The sequence below is a fragment of the Trichosurus vulpecula genome, chromosome 2 (assembly GCF_011100635.1).
Source record: "Trichosurus vulpecula isolate mTriVul1 chromosome 2, mTriVul1.pri, whole genome shotgun sequence".
Lineage (NCBI taxonomy): Eukaryota > Metazoa > Chordata > Mammalia > Diprotodontia > Phalangeridae > Trichosurus > Trichosurus vulpecula.
Window position 1 is genome coordinate 134,244,139 of NC_050574.1, and position 20,996 is coordinate 134,265,134.

The window sequence follows — 20,996 nt, forward strand, 5'->3', positions numbered from 1 at the left end:
ATGTTTTGGGTTCCTTGCTGTTATGATGATGTGGACTAACTGGCTGTGGGAGCTGAACATTTGGTTATGGGATATGGTTCTCTAGTGTGTGAATAAATGGTTTGCTTCTTCTACTTCCTATGTGGAGAGTCTCACATACTTCGTGATTCAGAACTACATAGGCATTTTGACAATTGTCATCTACATTGTTATTACTGCCTTACTGTTACACATGGACTCCTCAGAATGTTTTTAAATACATTGAAAAAATAAGATTACAAATCAATTATATTTAGTCACAATTTTTTTAAACAGGCTCATCAACCCCAAGTTAACCTCTGGTGAGCCCAGTTTCTGCCACACTGCTTTCCAATTTTCCCAGCCGTTTTTGTCAGAACATGAGTACTTACCCAAGTAGTTGGTGTCCTTGACTTTATCACACTATGCTACTCCATTCATTTTGGGTTTTAAGTATCAAATCTGTTTTATTGATAAACTATATTTTAAACAATACCAAGTAATTCTGATTATTGTTTTAGGAGCCCCTCTTCCTTGATTTTATTTTCATTATTTACTTTAGGATTCTTGATCTTCTACTGAATCTTGTTGTCCCTACAAAGTAACCTTTCAGTGGTTTGGTAGTCGTGGTTGGGAGTACCAAGGAGCCTACACTAGTTCCTCTCACCGATGTGTACCATTTAACCTGTAGATTAATCTAAGTAGTACTGTCATGTTTGTCATTTTGACCGTCCAACCATGAACCATTAATTTCTCCAATTATTTGTCTTTTTCTGCAAAGTGCTTGTAAGTGAAGTCATGTAATTCCTGTGTAGCAGGAATTCTTGATAGGCAGGCTCCCAGATATTTTATATAGTTCTTTTGAATATGATTTTTCTTTCTGCTGAGTTTTGTTCATAATATAAAGGCTAATAATTTTAGTGAATTTATTTTATATCCTGACACTTTACTAGTTATTAGTGATTACTTTGTTAAGCTTTACATGTTTCTCTATATTCATATTTGTTGTTTCTTACAACACAGCAACTAACACTCTATTTGTAAGGGGGCAGAATCTGTTCTGCCCCGATTATTCCAATTAGAGAGTAGCATGCCTTCCCAGGGAATACCAAGATGCCGAAGAAAGAATGGCCCATACCAACTTAGTTTTTAATAGGTTTTATCAGAGTTAATTGGGGGGCCCAGAGGCCCAGTCCTTGCTGGCAGGAGGACAGAATGGTGGATCCCTCATCTGCCCTCAGGCCAGGTCAGGTATTATATAGAAACAGAACAAAGAAAGCCCAGGGCCAGGGATGGCACAGGGTCCTGTGCAAGTTTTCCCATAGGACAGTTACAGCTTCTTTTCCTATTTACATTTACTCAAGGCAGTTTACATTCTCCCTGGAGAGTCAAGGTCACATTCTCAGACTCTGGCTACAATCATACACCACTACATTCGTATTTGTTTAGCCATTTTCCGATAGATGATTATTTGCTTTGATTCCTGTTATTTGTGGTGTACGTGGGGATTTTCCCTTTACCCATTGACTTCCTTGGGATATACACCTAATAGAACCTTTGGGTCAAAAGATATAAACATCCTAGTCTTTCTTGGAATAATTTCAAATTACTTTCAGAAATGTTCAGACCAATTCATACCTTCACAATTTTATTCTTAACACTTTGCCAGTCTTACCTTTAGAAATTCTTTTCTCCCCAATCTGGGTTCCAGATACTCAGCTGCCTCCAACTCATACAATCTACTCCTCTCCCACCTTTCTCTTAAGACCTGCAAATTGGTGTTAGGGGTGGACTTAACACTAGCACTTTACTGAGTTTGGATGTTGAGATGACATGAAACATTCATATGTCACTGAACAGTTAACAAAAGGTTTACTTTGTCCTAATACAGCAAGAACATGCAAGAGGGAAACACTGGCACTTAAGTCCCTCAACTCCATATGGCAACTCTCTGGTCAGCATGGCAGGATATGGTGACTTGCGGTCTTCAGAAATCCACCAAGTTGGAGAAGCCCTGGCACCATGTGAGCAGGGCTTGTCTATGCCCTTAGGTGATCAGGAAGCTATATCAAGAGAGGCAGAGGCCAATCAAGGCCAAGGAAGAGCTTTTATGCTTTTTAGGGAAAATTAATCCCTATTTTGGGAAATGGGGGAACCCTAATCCTAGTACAATCAATGAGATTAAGCATAAAAGGAATATAGGCATCAGCACTCTCCTAACATCAAGCTTTCCTAAAGGTATGCAACAGTGAAAACATTTGAACTGTGTAAGAAGAGAAGAAAGGTTCTCAAAATAAAACACATAGTTTCCTTTCTTGCAAATTTTTTATTATATGAATTAACAAAATGTCTTCTTTTGCCCAGTATTCCCAAGAATAAGACATATTATAAGAGGGAAAGGGCTGCTGGACAAATCCAGTCACAAGAGAATGATGAATAACTGAATTCTTAAGAGATCAGTAAAATTGAAATGTGGCAGCTTACAAGGGTTAAGCAAGATATAAACCGAGTGAGATCCTGAGACAACTTAGTGACTCTCAGAACTTGGAACACAAGCTAATCTCACAATTTTCTTAATCTAATCCTTCTTGGATTGTATTCTTCATAAAGACCAACTGTTGAAATAACTCTGCCTGACTGGTGAACAGGGGAGGTTTCCCCAGTGGAGTTCATTGCTACTTCCCTCTCATTTTCATTGGTTAATGTGATAAAGCAGAGGCAATGGGTGTACAATCATTTCCGTTCCCACGGAGGTCAGAGGCTCCACAGCATGGCAACAGCTTTGCAGATGCCCACATCATGATAGTTGAAATAGCAGAGTCCTGCAAAGGTCATGGCTGAGAGCGTCAAGAGACCTGCATTGGCTCCTTTCACCAACTTGTCTCCGTGAACGTAGTCAGTAACAAGCTGTCCAAGACCCCTGAAGAGAAAAAGAAAATTCTACCATAGTACAAGCTAAAAATGACAAGTGACATTAAGAGGGCATTTGCATATTGACCTTGCTACTGACAAGAATTAGCCAAGTTTCAAATGGAGTATTTTATCATCTTCCTCAGTTCCTACCACTAGATTAATCTTTTCCATCTCTTCAGAGACTTTTGTACACAGTTTTTTTACAATTAAGAAGTAATATTTTTATCCTGTTTTGAGAAAAAGTTTAAAAAATCCAATTCATGGGTAAGGAAGAAGGAAGCAAGAAGTTCTAAACGAAACTAGACTGATACCTACAGTCTCAGGGAGACTTATATTGAAGAAAATAGCCACAAGCCCTGATAGCCACCAATCTACTTGGATCAGTTAACATATCAAGCAGAAAAAGCCCAAGAGGGACTACATGCAAACCAGACAATGATTAAAGTAACTCAGGTCGGTGGAGAGAACCATTAGTCCATGACTGGAGTGTGTATCCTTCAGGTGGTGTGCTAAAAGAAGACCTATTGTCCACCACTCCACCTTCTTTGGGGTAAAATATAAATAAGAGTCAGACTTCTACACAGGATCATGGAGGTAGATATTAATTGGAGCATTTATCAGAAATGTTATTGGTTCCATACTGTTTACTCTCTTCCTGTTGGCTGGCATTTGAAAACACAGCAAAGCTAACTAAATCCAATAATTCTGACTTTATGACAAGTCAGACAGCATTTGATTAGTCATGTGTCCTTTATTTAGAAATGGTTATATTTTAAAAAATACCATAAAGGAGTAAACCAGAAGGTAAATGAAAATATTTTAGCAACTATTTAGTCAATCAACATACATTTATTAAGGGCCTACTCTCTGGCAAATACTAGCATTTATCTATATATTCTCCCCTTCTATATTTCCCTTAATACTCTGTGAAGAAAATCGAGAAAAACCATTTTCCCTGAATAACTGACCACTGAGAAGCTGCAAGGTGTATCAGGGAGATAGCTGTCTCCCAGGCAGTATAATCTTGGTTTAAGCTCCACCTCTTGCACACGCTGGCTATGAAACCTTTAGTAGATCCCTTAAATCTCTGTGGTCCAGACCATTCTCTGAGACTCTCAGTTACAGAGCAGGCACAGATCTGCTCAAGCAGTAGTAGTTGCTGCACCCCAGCACTCCCTACACCAAGGAAATCACAGGTCTAGAGCAAAAAATACCAAAACATCTGCTTCCTCCTATTTTTTTTCACTCTTATTTTGTCTTTTTTTTTTTTGAAGGGGGGAAGGCAGGGCAATTGGGGTTAAGTGACTTGCCCAAAGTCACACAGCTAATAAGTGTGTCAGGTGTCTGAGGTCAAATTTGAACTCAGGTCCTCCTGACTCCAGGCCCAGTGCTCTACTCACTGCGCCACCTAGCTGGCCCTTCACTCTTATTTTGAAACAGCAGTTATGCTGCTAAGCAGAGGCTTTTCTAAGTAGAAGAAATTTCTTACCAGAATACACAATTTTAAATTAAAGGAGTTATTTAACTTCTCAGGATTCAGTTCCTGATTTATGAAACAAAAGGGCTGAATAAATTATTGGAATTGTAATTATGCTTTTACCGCATTTTAAAATGCCAGCCAATAGTGAGAAACTAAACCCGCTGGCAACAACAGCATTTCTAACAACTATTTCAATTAATATACTCCTTCATGAGCCAAAGGAAATGTGGACTATTCAATCAGTACACATTTACTAAGACCTCATTTGTGTGCAAAATGATGAAGCAGGCCGGATTCAAAGATGTTTCCCTGCCCTCCCCATTTAGGAAAGCAAATATAGCTATAATATACGATAGATACCTAAGAGGTACAAACAAAATTTTGTTAGAGGAGATCTCAGGGTTGGGAGAGAACATTACTAATTGGGGAGGTCAAGAAAGTTTTTATGAAAGAAATGGCATGGGCAGGAACTCGGTAGGCAGAGAAAAGCATACAAAGTATAAGGAATAATGTAAAGAAAGGCATGAAGGCAGGACATGTACAGAGGACAGCAAGTTATCCGGTTTGGCAGGGGAATAAACAGGGAAAAGTTGGGTGGCACCATACTGTGCATACTGTATTTGTATTCCTGGCTAAGGAAACTAACTTTATTCAGCAACAGAGTCAGTGAAGGGTTCCAAGGAGAGGAATGCTATGACCAAACAAAACTTCAGTGTAAAAGAATTCTACATCTAAAGATCCTCATTCCCAACATTATGAATTCCATAGTCAGCCATTTACAACTGGCTAATGCAGGGAGGAAAAGTAATTAAATAAGTAATACATTTCTACTATTCATTTTTTAACCTAATCTTCCTATTTCTCAATCCCTTCTCATTCCTCTACCCCAAACTAAAACTACAGAATTGCTGAATCTTTTAGTAAACCTCCAAACCAGTAAAGATAGCAGCAGCATCAACTAGGGAGTACTAGGAGTGCCTGTCAGGGAAGAGGGGGAGGGGGTCCTCATTCCCCAGGAATAAAGGGTTTTGAAGCTCCAAACCTCAAATCTGAAATGAAAACAAATAAATTCCTATAGCCAAACTCCAGCTTTCAATCACTTGCAAACCATTTTCTCTCACAATTTCACTCAGAAACATAGCTTTTTGTAGCCTCTCTAATGTTTTAGTGGGCATTTTTCAGAAAGATGAGGAATTGCTAAAGTAGAAATTTTAGATCTATTCTCATTATTTTGCCATATATTAGCTTTGTCACTATTTTACAGTACATGAAGAAATATCTGTTAAGGGTAGAACAAGTGACCAGGACAAAAAAGCTTAAATTCCCCCATATGGCACTAATTCAGGCACTTCAAAAGTACCCATTTACAAACAAATGTTATATTCATTGCAATTCATTTCTATCCAATAATTAAAGCAAATCCCAATCCTTTGATGGCTATATTCTAATTACCCTACACATTTCAAAGTAATGAAGTTGCATTTCTTTAAACATTTTATAGCTGATTTCATGCTAATTTAAAAGTCTTTCCCAATTAGCATTACTATAAATTTTTAACATAAAACAAAAACTGATAAATATAGCACACTTAAAATACTTCATGTACATTTTCTCAGTTGAGCCTGACAAAACAGATTATTATTCTGATTTTATAGATACGGATGCAGAGACTCAGGTCAGATGCATTTTCCTTGGTGAAATAGCTAATCCATGTTAGAAATGAGATTGAAAACAAGTTTTCTTGACTACAAGGCCACCGTTTTTAAAATCCAGGCAGGGAACATGAAACTTGAAAGCAGAAGGAAGTGAGGACTAGATTTTCCAATGACAAAGGAAGGAAGTGGTAGGTAAGGCAACCCTTTTTCTCCAACTGACACAGCCTCTGAATTTCTCCCCATTTTGTTATCAAAGGAACAATTCTACCACCTCTCTCTTACTGGAGGGGAACTGCCCAAGTCTAGCTTTTGGAATTCCATTTTACTGAAATTGAGTGGGGAATCAGTCCACCCCCAACTGAAACACACTAGGCTTAGAGTAGACACAGCAGTACAAAAGTGTTGTGCTTACCAGTGACTATGGAGGGTGAGGACTGCAGCCAGTGAGTAGTCCATCGCAGAGCTTGGGTACAGGTAGGCAGCTGGGAGCAGGCCCAGCAGCAAAACACTGACGGCTCTCTCACTAGTCCAGTGCAGAGACGCAGCCTTAGAGTTAGCTACAAACAGGATCAGAACCAGGTGACATGAGGGAGCATGTATATGTTAACACAAGTAGTCAATTTATGAAGCTAACAAAATACATGGAAGATTTAACAAAGAACATGAGGATAGAGGCTTAGAAACAAATGACAGAAACTGGAGATTCTTCTTTCATTTTCTCACAGAACAAAAGACTCCCACTTTTTGAGGAGAGAACATTCTATGTATTTACAAGGCATGAAATAATCACTATAGAAGCAACCAATTGTTGGAGACCTTGTAAATGAAGATGAATATTTGGCATGCTCATCTTAAACATCTCTTTTCTACTGATATAAAACTTCTGCAGCCCAGAAAAGAAACCACATGTATTATTCACACTTTCCCCCCAAAGGCCTCCGAGAAAATTTCATTCCAAAACCAACCAGCTCAAAGAGACTAGGAAAGTCTACATACTGCTTGTAGACTCTGTGGTCTGCTTTATATCCTATTACTTGTGAATAGTCTTAACGCAAGCTACGAATAATTTTTGCTTTGCTCAAGTATTTTTTAAGGGGCAACATAATCAAGTGGATTTAATTAAGACTCAACATCAGGTCCAAACTTCAATTTGGAGAAAAAAAAACTTAAACAGTTCATATATTTATACAGTACTTCACAATTTACAAAATGCAGTTCTTAAAAGGGAGAAAATATTGTACCTATTTTACACTAGGAAACTGGATTCAAGGTTAAGTGACTTGCCTACAGTTACTGGAAAGATGTTATATGCTATAAGAAACTAAGAATTAGAGAAACTAAATGATTTGCTTAGCTATACAGCTAAACTCAGGTCTTTTCATTCAAAGAACCTTTCCACACCTCTCACAGAAACATTCAAACACCTTTTCTACTATACTACTACTAGTCTCACTCTACTTCAGTAATCTCAGAGACGGCCTCAAAGCAATCCAGATCTAATAAGACAATGACCTAAAAGCAAGAAGCCTAAAGGTGCTAGAATAGAGGCAGCTCTGGATTTGAAACAGGAGGAGGATGCGATTTGAGTCCTGGCTGTGGCACTTACCACCTGCGTAAGCTTGGGCAAGTTATCACTCCACCCCACCTTCTGCTTCCTCACCGATAAAATAAGGTGGTTGAACTAGATCTAAAGCTTCTGTCGACTCTAAATCTAGAATCCGAAACCTGAACTGTAATGCTAGGGCCTTTCTCTCCGTTGATTATAGCTTTTGTGTACAGAGTTATCTGTTGTGAACTCCTTGGGAACAAGAACTGTTCTTTGGGTATCCCCAGCACTTAGCAATGCTTGGTACACAGTAAGTACTTAATGTTTGCTGACTTGAACTTCTGCAAAAACAAGACATTAAATCTTTCCAGATGTGGAGATGGTAACATGGAAAAAAAAACAATTATCAACGTGTTATGTAAAATAAAAAATTTAATTACTTATTAGAGACTGCCAAGTGACTTTAACAGCAACCTAAATTAGAGTACACGATGCATCCAAAAGTTTTAAATTAACTGCTGCTTTGGATTATTACCGTTTTGACTCCTCTGTGTTACCTAAATATTAAAGGATGACTCCTCTCCAAAGAATGAGTCTCTGAAAAAGAAAGCCTTAGGCTGCGACATTTAACTTTTCAAAATTGGACGTTTCCCTAGGTTGACACTAGGGGAGGCAAAATGGAAGAGGAAGAGTCTGGGAGTCTGGAGACTTGTGGCTCTAACCCAACTACCCAGGTCGTTTCTGGACGAGTCACTTCCCATCTCTACGCCTCAGCTTCCTCGTTTATAAAACAAAGGGGCTGAACTAGACCACTTGTGCGGGAGAATCGGGGGCCTGTCTCTAGCGGGATCGCAGCCTGGCTGGCCAGGGCGGAGGGGCCGGGGGCAGGACGTACAGCTGCGGCTGGCAGACAGGTGGATGTGCCGTCCTCCGGGGGCAGGCCGGTCCGGCAGAGAGGCTGAGATGCAGGCGGGTCTGACCACGCGGGCACCCAGGAGCAGAGCTGGGGAGAGAGGCAGACGGTCAAGGCTGGGGGAGGCCGCGGCAAGGGGCCCTCGTTCCGTTAGCTCTGGGCCAGTCGCCTCGGTGCCACGGCCCCAAGGGGCGGCTCCGGGCCCAGCATGCGCAGGTGGCAGGAGAAGGGGCCGAGCCGCTGCTTCGGGTCCTCCCTGGGGTCACAGGCCCAGTGCCACTGAGGGGCGGAAGAAAGCCCGTCGCCTCGGGGCGTAGGAGCCCCAAGGGCCTCAGGGGTGCTGACCCCTCCCCCCACCATAGCGGGAGAGAAGGCGGTCAGAGCCCCCCGGGGGTCCCCTCACCTCTGCTCCCCCGGGCGCAGCTAGAAAGGTTCAGGCGCCCCAGCGCCGCAGCCGCCAGCAGCGCCATATCTGCCCGAGTCGCTCAAGGTCATTCGGTGACCCGGGTGCGCTTAAGACCACTTCCCGCGCCCCGGCTCCGGAAGCCGGCGTGAACCGGAACCTGGGCGAGCCAGAAGGAGGGAGTCGGGAAGGAGACCCAGGCTGAACCGGAAGCCGCTGTTGGCGTACCCTGGCCGGGAAGGAAGTGGGACTCCCAGCGGAGGGGCGGTCATGGCGGAGTTGGCCGAGGCCGATGAGGCCGAACTGCAGCGTCTGGTGGCGGCCGAACAGCAGAAGGCGCAGTTCACGGCACAGGTGCTATACTAGGGAATGAAGGAGGGCTGCGGCGAGGGTGGAGGTGCAGGTGCTACAGTGTCCGGGCCAGCGGCGGAGAGACTGCCGAGCCCTAGCCGGGCTCTCCGTGATCGGACGTGCCGGGCAGAGGCCCAGAGGAAGGGGCCCTCCGGAATGGGGAGGGGGAGCACGTAGCTCTTGAGGCGTACAGCCCTCTCCCTTTAGGGGTTATGGAGGTGAACTAATCCAGGCCACCCCCAGCCCCGCTCCGATGAGGCCCGAGCGGGGAAATGCCTTGCCCAAGGTCACAGGGGCTTTAATAGTAGAACTGTAACTTTCAGTTGGAGTCGAAAAGGATGTCTTTCACAACCCCGTAAAGGGCAGATATTTTAAAAGAGAGTTCTCCGGGTTTTTGGAGAATCAATGAAGAGCCCCCGGAGCAGCCACCACGGAGTGCTGGGGGATGGGGGGGGGGGGGCGGGGGCAGAGGAGATAGCCGCTGCCCGCAGCCCGGCCTCAGAACCCTATGGTGAAAGTGTTAAAGCTGTGCGGGCTGCTGTGCGGACGGACCTGGAGCGCCGTGGGCGCTAAGGTAACAGCAGAGGCAGATAGCCAAGCGGTGTAGGTATAGGCATGGGGCACCAACGTGCATAGCATCTGCCATTTAATAAGTGTTGGAGATAGTGGGCATAGGCTGGATAGGGAGAGCCAGGGAATTTGGATTTAGGTTCACAGATTTAGAACTAGAAAGGACCAGTTCCCTCTTTTACGGACCAAAACTAAGGCCCAGAGAAGTTGTGACTGCCCAAGGTCACATAATAGTAAGGGGCAAAGCTTGAATTCAAAACCAGGGTCCCCAGATGCTATACCTACATCATGCTTCCAGTGGGTAATTGCCTTTAGAGATACTTGAACAAAGGGTGAAGAGGCAAACAAGATTTTAAACAACAGCAGCAGTGTGAAAAATATATTGGCAGTAGGGAGACAGAAATCTTTATTGGTAATTTAGACTTGAAGTGACAAGGATATAGGCAAGAAAGGTGGCTGTGGAAATGCAGGTATGAGTCTGAGAGACATTTTGAAGGACTGATAGGAAATACAGAAAACAAAGGAAAGGGAAGTATCAAAGGAGACTAAGTTCAGTCTGGTAAATGGAGGGCAAACGACAGGAAAAGGGAAAACCAGAGAGGGAAGAAAAGTACTATCTGGCCCTTCACACCTCTCTATAATGTCTATCTTCCTCCTCAGGTACACCTCTTCATGGATTTGTGCTGGGATAAATGTGTTGAAAAACCAGGAAGCCGTCTTGATTCTCGAACTGAAAACTGCCTTACCAGTTGTGTGGACCGATTCATTGATACCACTCTTACCATCACAAGCCGATTTGCTCAGATTGTGCAGAAAGGGAACCAGTAGGCTAAGCCTCATCCCTACCCTAAGTGGGGGAAATGAATGGAAGGACAAAACGATCTTTAACTGGACAGTTTATATACCATGGCAGGGGTCTTTGTGAAAGGGTAAAGAAACTATGTATTACCAGATCAACTTTGGGCTGTGGCCAAACCTGTAGTATTTAAAAAATAACAAAAGGTGTTCAAAAAATGAAATTTCTTTATTTGGAATTTTGGAATTCCAGATTGTATTACATCATTTATTTGATAAATATGACCCCCCAACCCTGGTCTTAATTATTTTTTTTAAAAAAATCCTACTTCAGGATTCAGAGATCCCTGACTAGTTGAAAATCCTAAAACACTTATCCAAGAAAAAAATGAGTTCCAATGCTGGTAGTGCAAATGGGAGACGTTGAAAGCTACCCTGAGCCTTTCACTCGGGGACTGGAAGAATTTTAGAAGCCAATTAAGGCTTAGAAAAGGAAATTTTGGAGTTTAGAAGGCAATAGAGAGCAAGGACAGCCCTTTTGCTCCCATACACCCACATGTAAGTAATTAGAGTAAACGTGACCAAAAATAAAAACCTGGCTGCAGCAAAGACACATAGACTAGAAAAGGAGGCGGAGCTGCTAGTATGAGAAAAGGCTCTTGGCTCATGTGACAGTACAAACTTCTAGAGACTCCCCTAACCTGTCAAGTGTCTAGAATAAACTTGGTGCAAAAAATGTTGAAAAAAAGGACTGAAAAAAAAATACCAGTTAGGATCCTATTTCCTAGAGGACCACAGAAAATACTGTTTGCTTTAAGTTAAGGGATTGTCATTTAGAATCTCTCCTACCTCTAAAATCTCTACCAAGTAACAGGCCTTCCCTTCAAAAAATTCCTGATAAAAACTGGCATTTAGTAGTAGCTGGCTAAGAGTACATAAACTGGAGCCAGAAGAGTTAATAAGTCATATAGACATCCAAAAAAGGTAGCACCTACTGGTTAACCAGCGGATGGAGGGCCTTTGCCCAAAGATGTATTTGAAGGTTAATTCTGTAGACTGTAGAATCCTACTGTGTAACAGGCTTTGAGAAGTAATTCCTATCTACAGAATCTTAGGTATTATGTGGAAACAATTATATTCTATTGTTGTAAGATGTCTCCCATTACTTTTGCCCTTTGTTGTCTATAATACTCCCAACGAGGTCAGTATTATTCCCATTTTAGGCACAAGAGGTTAAATCACTTATTCAGGACCTCACGGATATCAATGGTGGAACCAGGATTAGGCTTCCTTTTTAGTTCTCAGACCATCAAGTAACAGCTATGTAACACCATAAGTCAGAAGTATTTGTTCTAAGTGGGGAAAGTTTAGCTATATCCATTAAATCACAGAATTTGGGGGATGGAAAGTACATTCCACATTACCCCTGCTCCTAACCATAGCCCCAAGGAAACCTAGGGGTCCTAGTTTAAACACCCCTAGGTCCCAATTGAACAAAATGAAATAGGCCAGCTTTCTTTGCTGGGGTTGGGGGATATTTTAAGTCCCATGAAGGCTGGGAAGAGGCAAATATGTCCCTGAGAGACCTACATTATTTTGGAGCTGACCTGACTTTCTAGTTAGAGGTGAAATCTGGAATTCATTTACAGACTTGGAGACAAAAACAAGGAAAGACAGGACTATTTAAATGATATCTGTAACCAATATCCCAAATCCAGTTCAGGGTACACAACTGGACAGCATGGTCAGATCATAATTTGACCCCACTCAAACTAGGACCATCTTAAATAGCCAAAAAAAAACCACTTCGCAATTAAACTCAGGCAAAATTTAGCAGTACGCTGGGAAACTTAATGCCTGATTCAGACTTCGGCTCAGGGGCTATAAAGAATGCAGGTTTATGGACCCTACCCAGTGGGGAAAACATACCAAGAAAGCCCCACTCCCTTCTGGTGACAGCTGCCTGTAGTTTTTATTGCAAGGGGAAAAAAGGCTTGTTCCTGTGCCCACTTCCTCAAGTACACTGGGCCAGCCAGAACAGGACTAAAAGTTCAATATTAAAATCAAACTGGGGGTCTAGATATATGTATCTAAGGATCAAAGGCACCAAGGCTGAGAATGAAGAGCCAGGTATGACACCTGCTGTAAGGAAGGTCAGAGGATGATCTGGAGTGATTAAACAATAAGGCTCCACAACAATTTCCTTGTTGAGTTCTTTGGGGTCATACCGCCTTCACATGGGGCTAATCAACAAAGGAAAGTCATCTCTCCACACTGTCCTCTTGGGCCTAAACACCTGCTTTCCCCAAATTGAGCACTTTAGTGGGAGTTCCCAGATCACTGGCTTCTGTTTCCTCTGATCTGGGGAATAGTGCGCATGAGACTGAGTGTGGCTAATTGTAAAAAGTAATCTCTTCAAGAAACCTTCATTATAAAAACTAATAGCTTCCCCATTACCAATAAAAGGGGATCAAGTTTAACAGGCTCAAATAGGAGAAAATCCATCAGCTAGGATTCAGATGGCACAAGGCAGCTCTCACCACTTGGGCCACTTGTTCTAACAAGAGGGTCCCTGCCACACCCGTCGAGTCTAAGGGGTCACCTGGGAAACCTGGAGGGTGAAGCCTCCCTCCTTTTAATCCTCCTCGGAGCTCTCGTCTGTCTTTTCATCTGTGGCCACCTTCCAGTTCTTCCGCTTGCTGGTCCTCTCTTGTACCTCACTCTTCCTCTTTGTTGGGGTGATGGGACCTTTCTGATCCTTTTTCCTTTTGGTTTCCTTGGCATCTTTTTCTTCACTTTCCTCAGAACTACTGGATGCTGAATCATCTGGGCGAGAAGAATCACTTTCTGACTCTGAGAAAGAAGCAGGTTTCTTGGGAGCCTTTTTCCTTGATTTTTTCTTTCGCTTATGTGATTGTTTCCCTTTCCTAGCACTGGAAACCTGAGTTTCTCCTGAGCATTCGCTTGAGGAATCTGCAGCTCTATCTGTGGCTTCCTTTTTGCTTTTCTTTTGTTTTTTGTGGGATCGTTTTTTTTGCTTTTTTTTGTGGGATTTCTTTGACCTCTTACGTTTATGGGACTCATGAGTAGATGACTTTTCCTGGGGAGGTGTGTTTCTTCCATTAATAGCATCTTGCTGATCACTATGAACAGAGCAAAAAAAGGATAAATGTCATAGAAACAGCATTTTATTTATGCTTTAATATCTTGTATTTGGACTTGAGAAATAGCATGGGTTAATAGCCTAAGTGAGGAGTTGAGCCTAAGGCTTGGATTTCAATTCCAACCTGCCAAAAGGGTTGCCAAGTGACAGAGTGATTTACTTTCCCTTTGGGGCCTTTAGTTTTCTCACCTATAAAATGAGGGTAATAATAATTACCCATTTCACTGGACTATTACAAGGAATAAATCACGATAATTGCAGAGCCATTTGGAAACACCAAAAAGCAGTAGCCAATAAAACACACTGCCTTCCTCCTACTGAAGTAGTCACCAGTGTCTCTGGTCATGTGGACAAAGGCAAATGATTTCATATGTCCTTTATTCAAAAAACAAACAAAAAAAAAACACATCACAGCAACACAATTTATAAATCAAAACAAGCTGACTTGCTTTTCTTTTTTTCCTCAGTAAACTTACAGCCCTCACCTGTCTGTGTCAAATTCCTCGGGATATAGTTCTTTATATCCACTGTGACCCCATCTGTAAAATGATAGAGTAGGCTCTGTTAAGAGAAATGCCCTAGATGTTCAGAAATTTAACATCAAAAGAACATTGGGATTAAAAGAAAAAAAGAAGAGTGTGACAGTGCCAATTCATGGAATCACAGACTAGAGATGGAGAAAATTTAAGAGATATAGTCCAACATCTGCATTTTACAAATAAAGATGTAAGAAGTCCAGAGTTGGGGAACGACTTACTTAAAGCCTTATAGCAAGTTAGTGGTAAATTTGGGACTTAAACTTGGGTCTCATAGTTCACAATCTACTGAACTTTCCACTCTACTATGCCATGCTTCTTGGTAAATTAGTTGCATTTTTTTTTGAAGCACCAGGAAAAAACATTTACAGATGATGGGCTCTTTGGTCCTCTGTTCATATGATAATGTGCTAGTCCTCAAACCATAAAGAACATTAAATGACCCTTTGATAGCACCAACTCCGGGAGAGAACCTTGGAGTAATTCAGTAAGTTCATAAGACATAAAGGATGTTTTCAAAAATGGAACTCTTTATGATGAAGTAAAAGTAACTTTAGATTAGAAATAAGAAGACCTGAATTTGGGCCCCACCTCTTGCACTTAATGTCTACGTGATCTCTGACAAGTCACATCACCTTTATGGCCTGAAATTTCCTCCTCTCTCAAATGAAAGGGGTGACCTAGATGACCACCTGTGGATCTATGACACCTATATGGCACAATGGAATTTAAAGAGCAAAATCAGTGAGAGTGTTTTGGTCACAAACCTGTCTGGCATGTTGGCCTCATAATTATATAGCTTTCTGTTCCAGGATCGAGTCCTAAGCAAATCATCTTCAAATGTCCCAGGAATTTCTTGCTTTGTTCTCCAGCAGACTCGATGGCTTTCTTCATCGAAACCATCACTTCGCATTCGGCTGGGGTAGAAAGTAGGCCCACATTTAGATTTAAAAGTAATTTGTATGGCTCCTTTAGGGGACATGATATAGGGTTTACAGAACCAGCAGAGAGAAGCCCTCACTGACCTAGTACTTGTTGAGAATAATCTCTGTGAAAGGCACCATCTATTTTATCTCTGGGTTATTCTACCACTGCGTATAGTGGAAATAATGTTATTTGTTCTACTCTATTCCAGTGCATAGTAGAGCCTAGGAACAAGCAATTAATTAGGTCACTTCTAGGTCACTACTGATAGCTTCACCTAACCTTCACTACCAACCAATCGGAACACACACCTCTTTCACTAGTGATTCATTTCAACATGCAGAGCATCCACATTTAAAAGAGACACAGCATATTATAATGTTACTAGAAATGCCATTTTGAATTGAGCAATTAAATAAAAAAAGAAAAAAGGGTGGCACTACTAAATGTGTAACTAGTAGGCTGACAAATTAAAATAGAATCTCTTTTAATGCATAAACAAACCAAAGAAACTTGCTTTTTATATTTATTAAAGCCTGCTTCTAGTGTGGACTCCCTGTACATCATTTGAGTAAGTGGATAACTCCTATCTGTGGGATCAATCACCATTCCCACAGAGCAAAACACTTAACGACTGGCAGATCCCTGTACTCACACAGCTCTATACAATCATACTTAAATAGGTGAATAAGGTTGAGATCATGTATGATTTGATGATTCAAGAATGGATGAAGCAGATGAAAGTTGGGGCCTATTTACAAGATGTTAGCGAAGAGCCAACTAAAAATACAAAGGTAAAGATGAAGACTAAAGAACCCTGACCCTGCCCATATTCATGGAAAAATTCTCAGCTTTTCCAGCATACATAGATGCAAAAGATTCTGCAGGTAAATGAAGCCATACCTACAGGTCACTAAATCTCTGCATGTGTCTGGATTTATAATACACAGAATGCTTGATGACTAAAAAGAACTGACTATGGAATTCTGCCTACTAGCCTGAGGAAACTAAGATGTTTTTAAACACAAGGGGGTGATTTTCAAAACCTTCTTGAGCATTATTTTAGTTCTCGAAGCTGTAAATCCACCTCGAGCTCCTGGGTAATATTCTCCTTTGTGTCCCCCGATAAGCGTCTTCCATCTGTTTCTCCAGTTCTCTTATCTTCCACATATCTGTCTCCTCCTGAATCTGAAAATGATCCAGAAAAGCAGCAAATAAAAATGTTACTGACAGAAACGACACTATAACATAATGTTATAATAAAGGAATAGATACACCATAAGAGAAGATCTGTTATCTTCTCTCATGGAGATAAATGTTAGTGAGAGATACCACAATTATGGTGTATTACACTATAGTGCAATGTCTTACTTCCAGGTTAGCTGGTCAGCTACAGGCAGGAAAAGACCAAAGGCCTAGTGAAACCCTTTGACCCTGCAGTAGAATGTGTATTGCCTGAGGCACAGAGGTGAGGTGACTTGCCAAGATCACACAGCCAACAAGGCTTCAGAGCTGGTGTCAGAGACAGGATTTGAACATAGGCCATGGTGGCTGTAAGTCCTACACTTGATCTCTATGCTATGCTGCTTCTAGAAAATAAAACTGGCTGCCAGAGACAGCCTCCCCAAAAAAGCTGCATAGAGACAGCATGATTGAAGGGGCAAGTTCGAAAAGAAAGTGGGGAAGGGATGAGATCAAAGGCACCTAACAAAAGTGTTGGCCTTGGTGAGAAGCAGCCCTTATTTCCTTGAGATGAGAGTAAAGGAGGGTGGGCTATGACACAGTGAAGTTCTGAGATGTGGAAAAGACAAAAGGTAATTCACAGTGGATGGCTTTAATTTTCTCCGTTAAGTAGGAGGTAAGGTCCTCTCTCTATACAAGTAAGAAGTTTCTAAGAAGCTTCTAAGACAACATGACATAAAGAGTTAATCAGGGAAGAATAAAAGTAGTCTCAGGATTAAGAGCCTCGTAGAAATTATCAAATTTACGTTTGTGTGACCTTCCTCAGTAGAAGATAAGAAACAGGAAAAGCAGAAGATGGAGATAACCCAGGCACATGGCCTGGCAAGATGGGAGCAGCAATCAGACAAAAAAGCAAAAGATACAAGGGAGAGGACTGTGACAGAAAAGTGATGAACTGGGAGACCAGGAGGAATGAAAGGACTGGAGGTCAGAGTGGTGTCTTACAATAGATTTAGGAGGAACGAAGCAGGGGAGAAATGGAAGGACAGGTCGTTAGACTGGGGTGGAGTTTGAGAGTTCGGGATCATGAATACTGTACATTCATGGATGATGATGAGAGCTGTGGTAAAGTAAATTCTGAGGTGAAGTAAAAATGCAGGTCATAGGAACTGAGGAAACTGGTGAACTAAGAGGCCGTGTCTCTGAGCATGAGGGTATGAGCTGAGGTAGAGAACTAGACTTTGAGCCAAATAATGAACGTATATTGAAAGTAATATGTGATCATGGCAATGAATGATGATAGATTTAGAGCTAGAAGGGCCCTTAAAGGCCACTGAATCCCATTCCCTCATTTTACAGATGAGTAAACTGGGGCCCAGAGGTAAAGTGACTTTTCCAGGGTCACACAGCTAGGCAGGTCTTCTTTCCATTGTAGAGTGCTGCCTCACGTTGTCTCGTGTGTTATAGCTAGATGGAGTAACAACTTAAAAAATGGGAAAGAATAACTGGAGACCAGCAGATAACTGCAACAAAGATCTGAAACAGATCTTCAGAATTCAGGATCATAGCTTTAAAGCTGGAAGAGCCTTAGGGCAGCCAGGTGGTGAAGTGAATAGAGCACTGGCCCTGGAGTATGGAGGACCTGAGTTCAAATGTGACCTCAGACACTTGATACTTACTAGCTGTGTGACCTTGGGCAAGTTACTTAACCCCAATTGACCTGCCTTTCCCCCTCCCCCCCAAAAAAAGTTGGAAGGAGCCTTCCCAAAGAAGGTTGCCACAGACAGAGTGCCTTCCAGAAGAAGCCCAGTTTCTCTGAGTGCAAGAAGATGGGAAGGGAGTAAAAGAAGTCTGGAATGAAGTTGGCTAATAATTGTATGGAAGAGAGGGGCATAGAAGGACAGGAATTGGGGAGGGACCGGGCTGAGCTGGATAGTGATGAGACTGAAATGAGTGGTAGAAGACAAAAGGCTTTTCAACTTGGCAGAAATTACAGCTCTTAGAGAGTTTTGCTAGCCATAGGTTGGAGGAACACAAATGACTAGGGCTCCCTTCCACTACAGTCCTTTGATCATGGAAGTCAACTCCAGACTTTATTCTCTCAAAAATCACAGAAGAAAAGGCTAAGCCAGTAAGGAGACTGGGTAGATAAATACCTGGTGAGGAGGTCTGAAGGAGCCTAACTATAAACACAATCACCAACAGTTTCTTTGCCTCATCCCAACAGGTCAGGCAATGATGCATAACCAGAAGATACCATGAACATAACTCCTGGTCAGGCCCGGTGTCTAAAGTTCTGGTTCTGGATATGATCACAATGGCTGAGACCTGGAGTTCAGGCACTTGCCATGGAGGGCAGAGAAGAAGGTGCTCTCCACATCTGGTTGGGGAGAAGGGAATAGTAAGTCCTGGGGAAAGAGAGAGCCCTGGTGTCAGAGGCAGCCTGCTTCTGCCTTCACCAATGATGGGCTCATGATAATGAAAGCTTTGGTGATGGAGAAGGGAGGAGGAGGTACTGAAATAAACATCTGAGTGTCATCGTTAAAGCAGCTTCTTAGGAGAGGAAAGCTCCAAATTCAGCCCCCAAGAGGATCAGGGCAGGCATGATGCCCGAGTTACTCCTACTCTCAGGCTCTCAGGCTCTGAGGCTAGTGTCACAGTCATATTACCCTGCTGCTGCTTATATCCCCCTTTTAACAACCTTCTAGATTATAAAACAACATATCACGAATCTAAGAGTCCTACACTAAATCAAAACACAGAGCGCATTCCTAAACGAAGCCCTGCCAGGGACTGCAACACTGTCCTCCTACCTTATTGTGAGCATCTGTGTGCCGAATGACATTTCTCAGAAGGACCTTCCCCAAAGGGATCCGGGACATTCTTTAACCTGAAATGTGTAAAAACATCATTGTAAGAATAGTATGTCCTACAATACATTACACTTGTATGTTTTTCAAATGCATCACATCCATCATTTCACCCGAGTCTCACAACTCTCTGAGGTGGGCAAGTAATTTTCCCTTTCTGGGCCTTAGTTTCCTCATCTACAAGATGAGGGAGTTGGATCAGAGTCAAGTTCAGATCACAGGATTTAGAATTGAAAAGAAAAGTAGATATGGTTTAATCCAACCCCTTCATTTTACATGAGGAAACTGACTTAACCTTTACAATGTTTTCAGCTCTGACAAACTGTGAGTCCAGGAAATCAGGAACAGATATTCTTAACCCTATTTGACAATAAAAGAACCTGAATTCCAGAGAGTTTTAATTATTTGCCCAAGGTAAATAAACCAGCCCCAAAGCCAAGACCACAGCCCACTCCTCCTTACTTGCCGTCTGGTCTTGCTGGGCAGCAAATATCTGACCAGCGAGAGTGGGGGTGGGTGGTCAATAGCAATGCACCATCTGACATTCCTTAAGCATATCGAGCCGGAGCCCAGTTTCCCCTTCAGAATGTTCATTGCCTCTTGTGTCCACAGACCCCAAGATACTAAAGGACAAGTTCAAAGTTTGTAAGGATAGTAAGGACTGGAGGCCACGATTCCACAACCACACACCGCCCTGCCCCCCACCCCCGCCCCGACTCCCCCTGTCTATTTGGGTGAGACGCAGAATCACGCTCCTACAAAGTTTGCTAAAACACGAGAAACAAAGTGCCCGAGGTCAGAGGCGACTGCAAGGCGAGCTCGGCCTCTTGAAGCCGGGGCCTGGTTCGAATCCCAACTCGGCCACTTACGACTCCACCCCAGCCGCATTTAAAGACCTTAACGACTTCCCTCCTCCGGGCCTCAGTTTGTGCGTCTGCACAATGGGGTCAGGGCCAGACGGCCCCGGAGGCGCCTAGGGGTAGGCTCTCCACCCCAGCTGCTCAGATCCTGGCCCGACTCTCCAGACGTGGCTAGGGGCCCTACGGCTCCTCGCCCCTCCCTCGACGGCCTTGGGGGCGGGGGGAGAGGATCACCGCCCACCCACGGGGTCCCTCCCCCACCGGAGCTCCGACCCTTTGCTTTTCCCCAAACTCTGCCGAGGTCCATAGGGTGCTTTGAGTCCCTCCGTCGAAAAGCGGCTGGGACACCGCGGCTCAGTGGCCGGGATCCGGGCCCCGCAGCCCCGCGCCCAACCCGCCCCCATACCGTGAGCTCCGGCGTCCCGGGGCAGACAGGGGAGGGAAGAGCCTTGGGCCACCTTCCAGTGCTGGCCGGAAGTAGGAAGTGCTTCCCGAGTGCACTAAAAAATGCTTCCCCGTTGGAAGCGAGGTACCCCTCCCTCCAGTCCCTCCCCCGAGAGTTCCCGGCACTCTCCCCGGGCCAAGGACGAGGAAATATCGCTCTAGGGGAATTGGTGTCACTGCGACTACCCAAGAGAAGCAAGACCGGGACTGACCGGAGAGGCCCCCAACCTAGTGTGGGCCAAAGTCGGCCCCGGAACTGGATGCGAGGGGTACGGAGACGCTGGGAGGTCTCCGGGCCCAGTTAGGCGTCGCACCGCGGCAGGTTGCCCTGGTAACCGTGGCCGCGGGGGCGCTAGCTCTGGGACCAGCGAGTCGGTCGGAGCAGGCTGGCAGT

At 43.3% G+C, this 20,996-nt stretch overlaps 3 protein-coding genes across 5 annotated transcripts; 1 reads left to right on the top strand and 2 right to left on the bottom strand.

Moving 5' to 3' along the window:
• Window positions 1–2,303: 2,303 nt before the first annotated feature.
• Window positions 2,304–9,019, bottom strand: SDHD (succinate dehydrogenase complex subunit D). The gene is made up of 4 exons (XM_036744900.1): window positions 8,908–9,019; window positions 8,487–8,594; window positions 6,458–6,602; window positions 2,304–2,917 (listed from the first exon to the last, which is right to left on the bottom strand). The coding sequence occupies exons 1-4, from the start codon at window positions 8,972–8,974 to the stop codon at window positions 2,752–2,754; spliced, it is 486 nt and encodes a 161-aa protein (XP_036600795.1). The 5' UTR covers window positions 8,975–9,019; the 3' UTR covers window positions 2,304–2,751.
• A 93-nt stretch (window positions 9,020–9,112) lies between these two features.
• TIMM8B (translocase of inner mitochondrial membrane 8 homolog B) lies at window positions 9,113–10,916 on the top strand. The gene is made up of 2 exons (XM_036744901.1): window positions 9,113–9,261; window positions 10,489–10,916. The coding sequence occupies exons 1-2, from the start codon at window positions 9,178–9,180 to the stop codon at window positions 10,654–10,656; spliced, it is 252 nt and encodes an 83-aa protein (XP_036600796.1). The 5' UTR covers window positions 9,113–9,177; the 3' UTR covers window positions 10,657–10,916.
• NKAPD1 (NKAP domain containing 1) lies at window positions 10,834–20,637 on the bottom strand. 3 transcript variants are annotated; one of them, XM_036744897.1, is made up of 6 exons: window positions 20,565–20,637; window positions 19,242–19,318; window positions 16,334–16,434; window positions 15,090–15,239; window positions 14,272–14,325; window positions 10,834–13,766 (listed from the first exon to the last, which is right to left on the bottom strand). In XM_036744897.1, the coding sequence occupies exons 2-6, from the start codon at window positions 19,308–19,310 to the stop codon at window positions 13,259–13,261; spliced, it is 882 nt and encodes a 293-aa protein (XP_036600792.1). In that variant the 5' UTR covers window positions 19,311–19,318; window positions 20,565–20,637; the 3' UTR covers window positions 10,834–13,258. The 3 variants fall into 3 exon arrangements, with proteins under 3 accessions (XP_036600792.1, XP_036600794.1, XP_036600793.1); XM_036744899.1 differs by lacking the exon at window positions 20,565–20,637 and adding an exon at window positions 20,432–20,478; XM_036744898.1 differs by lacking the exon at window positions 20,565–20,637 and adding an exon at window positions 20,195–20,305.
• Window positions 20,638–20,996: the final 359 nt, after the last annotated feature.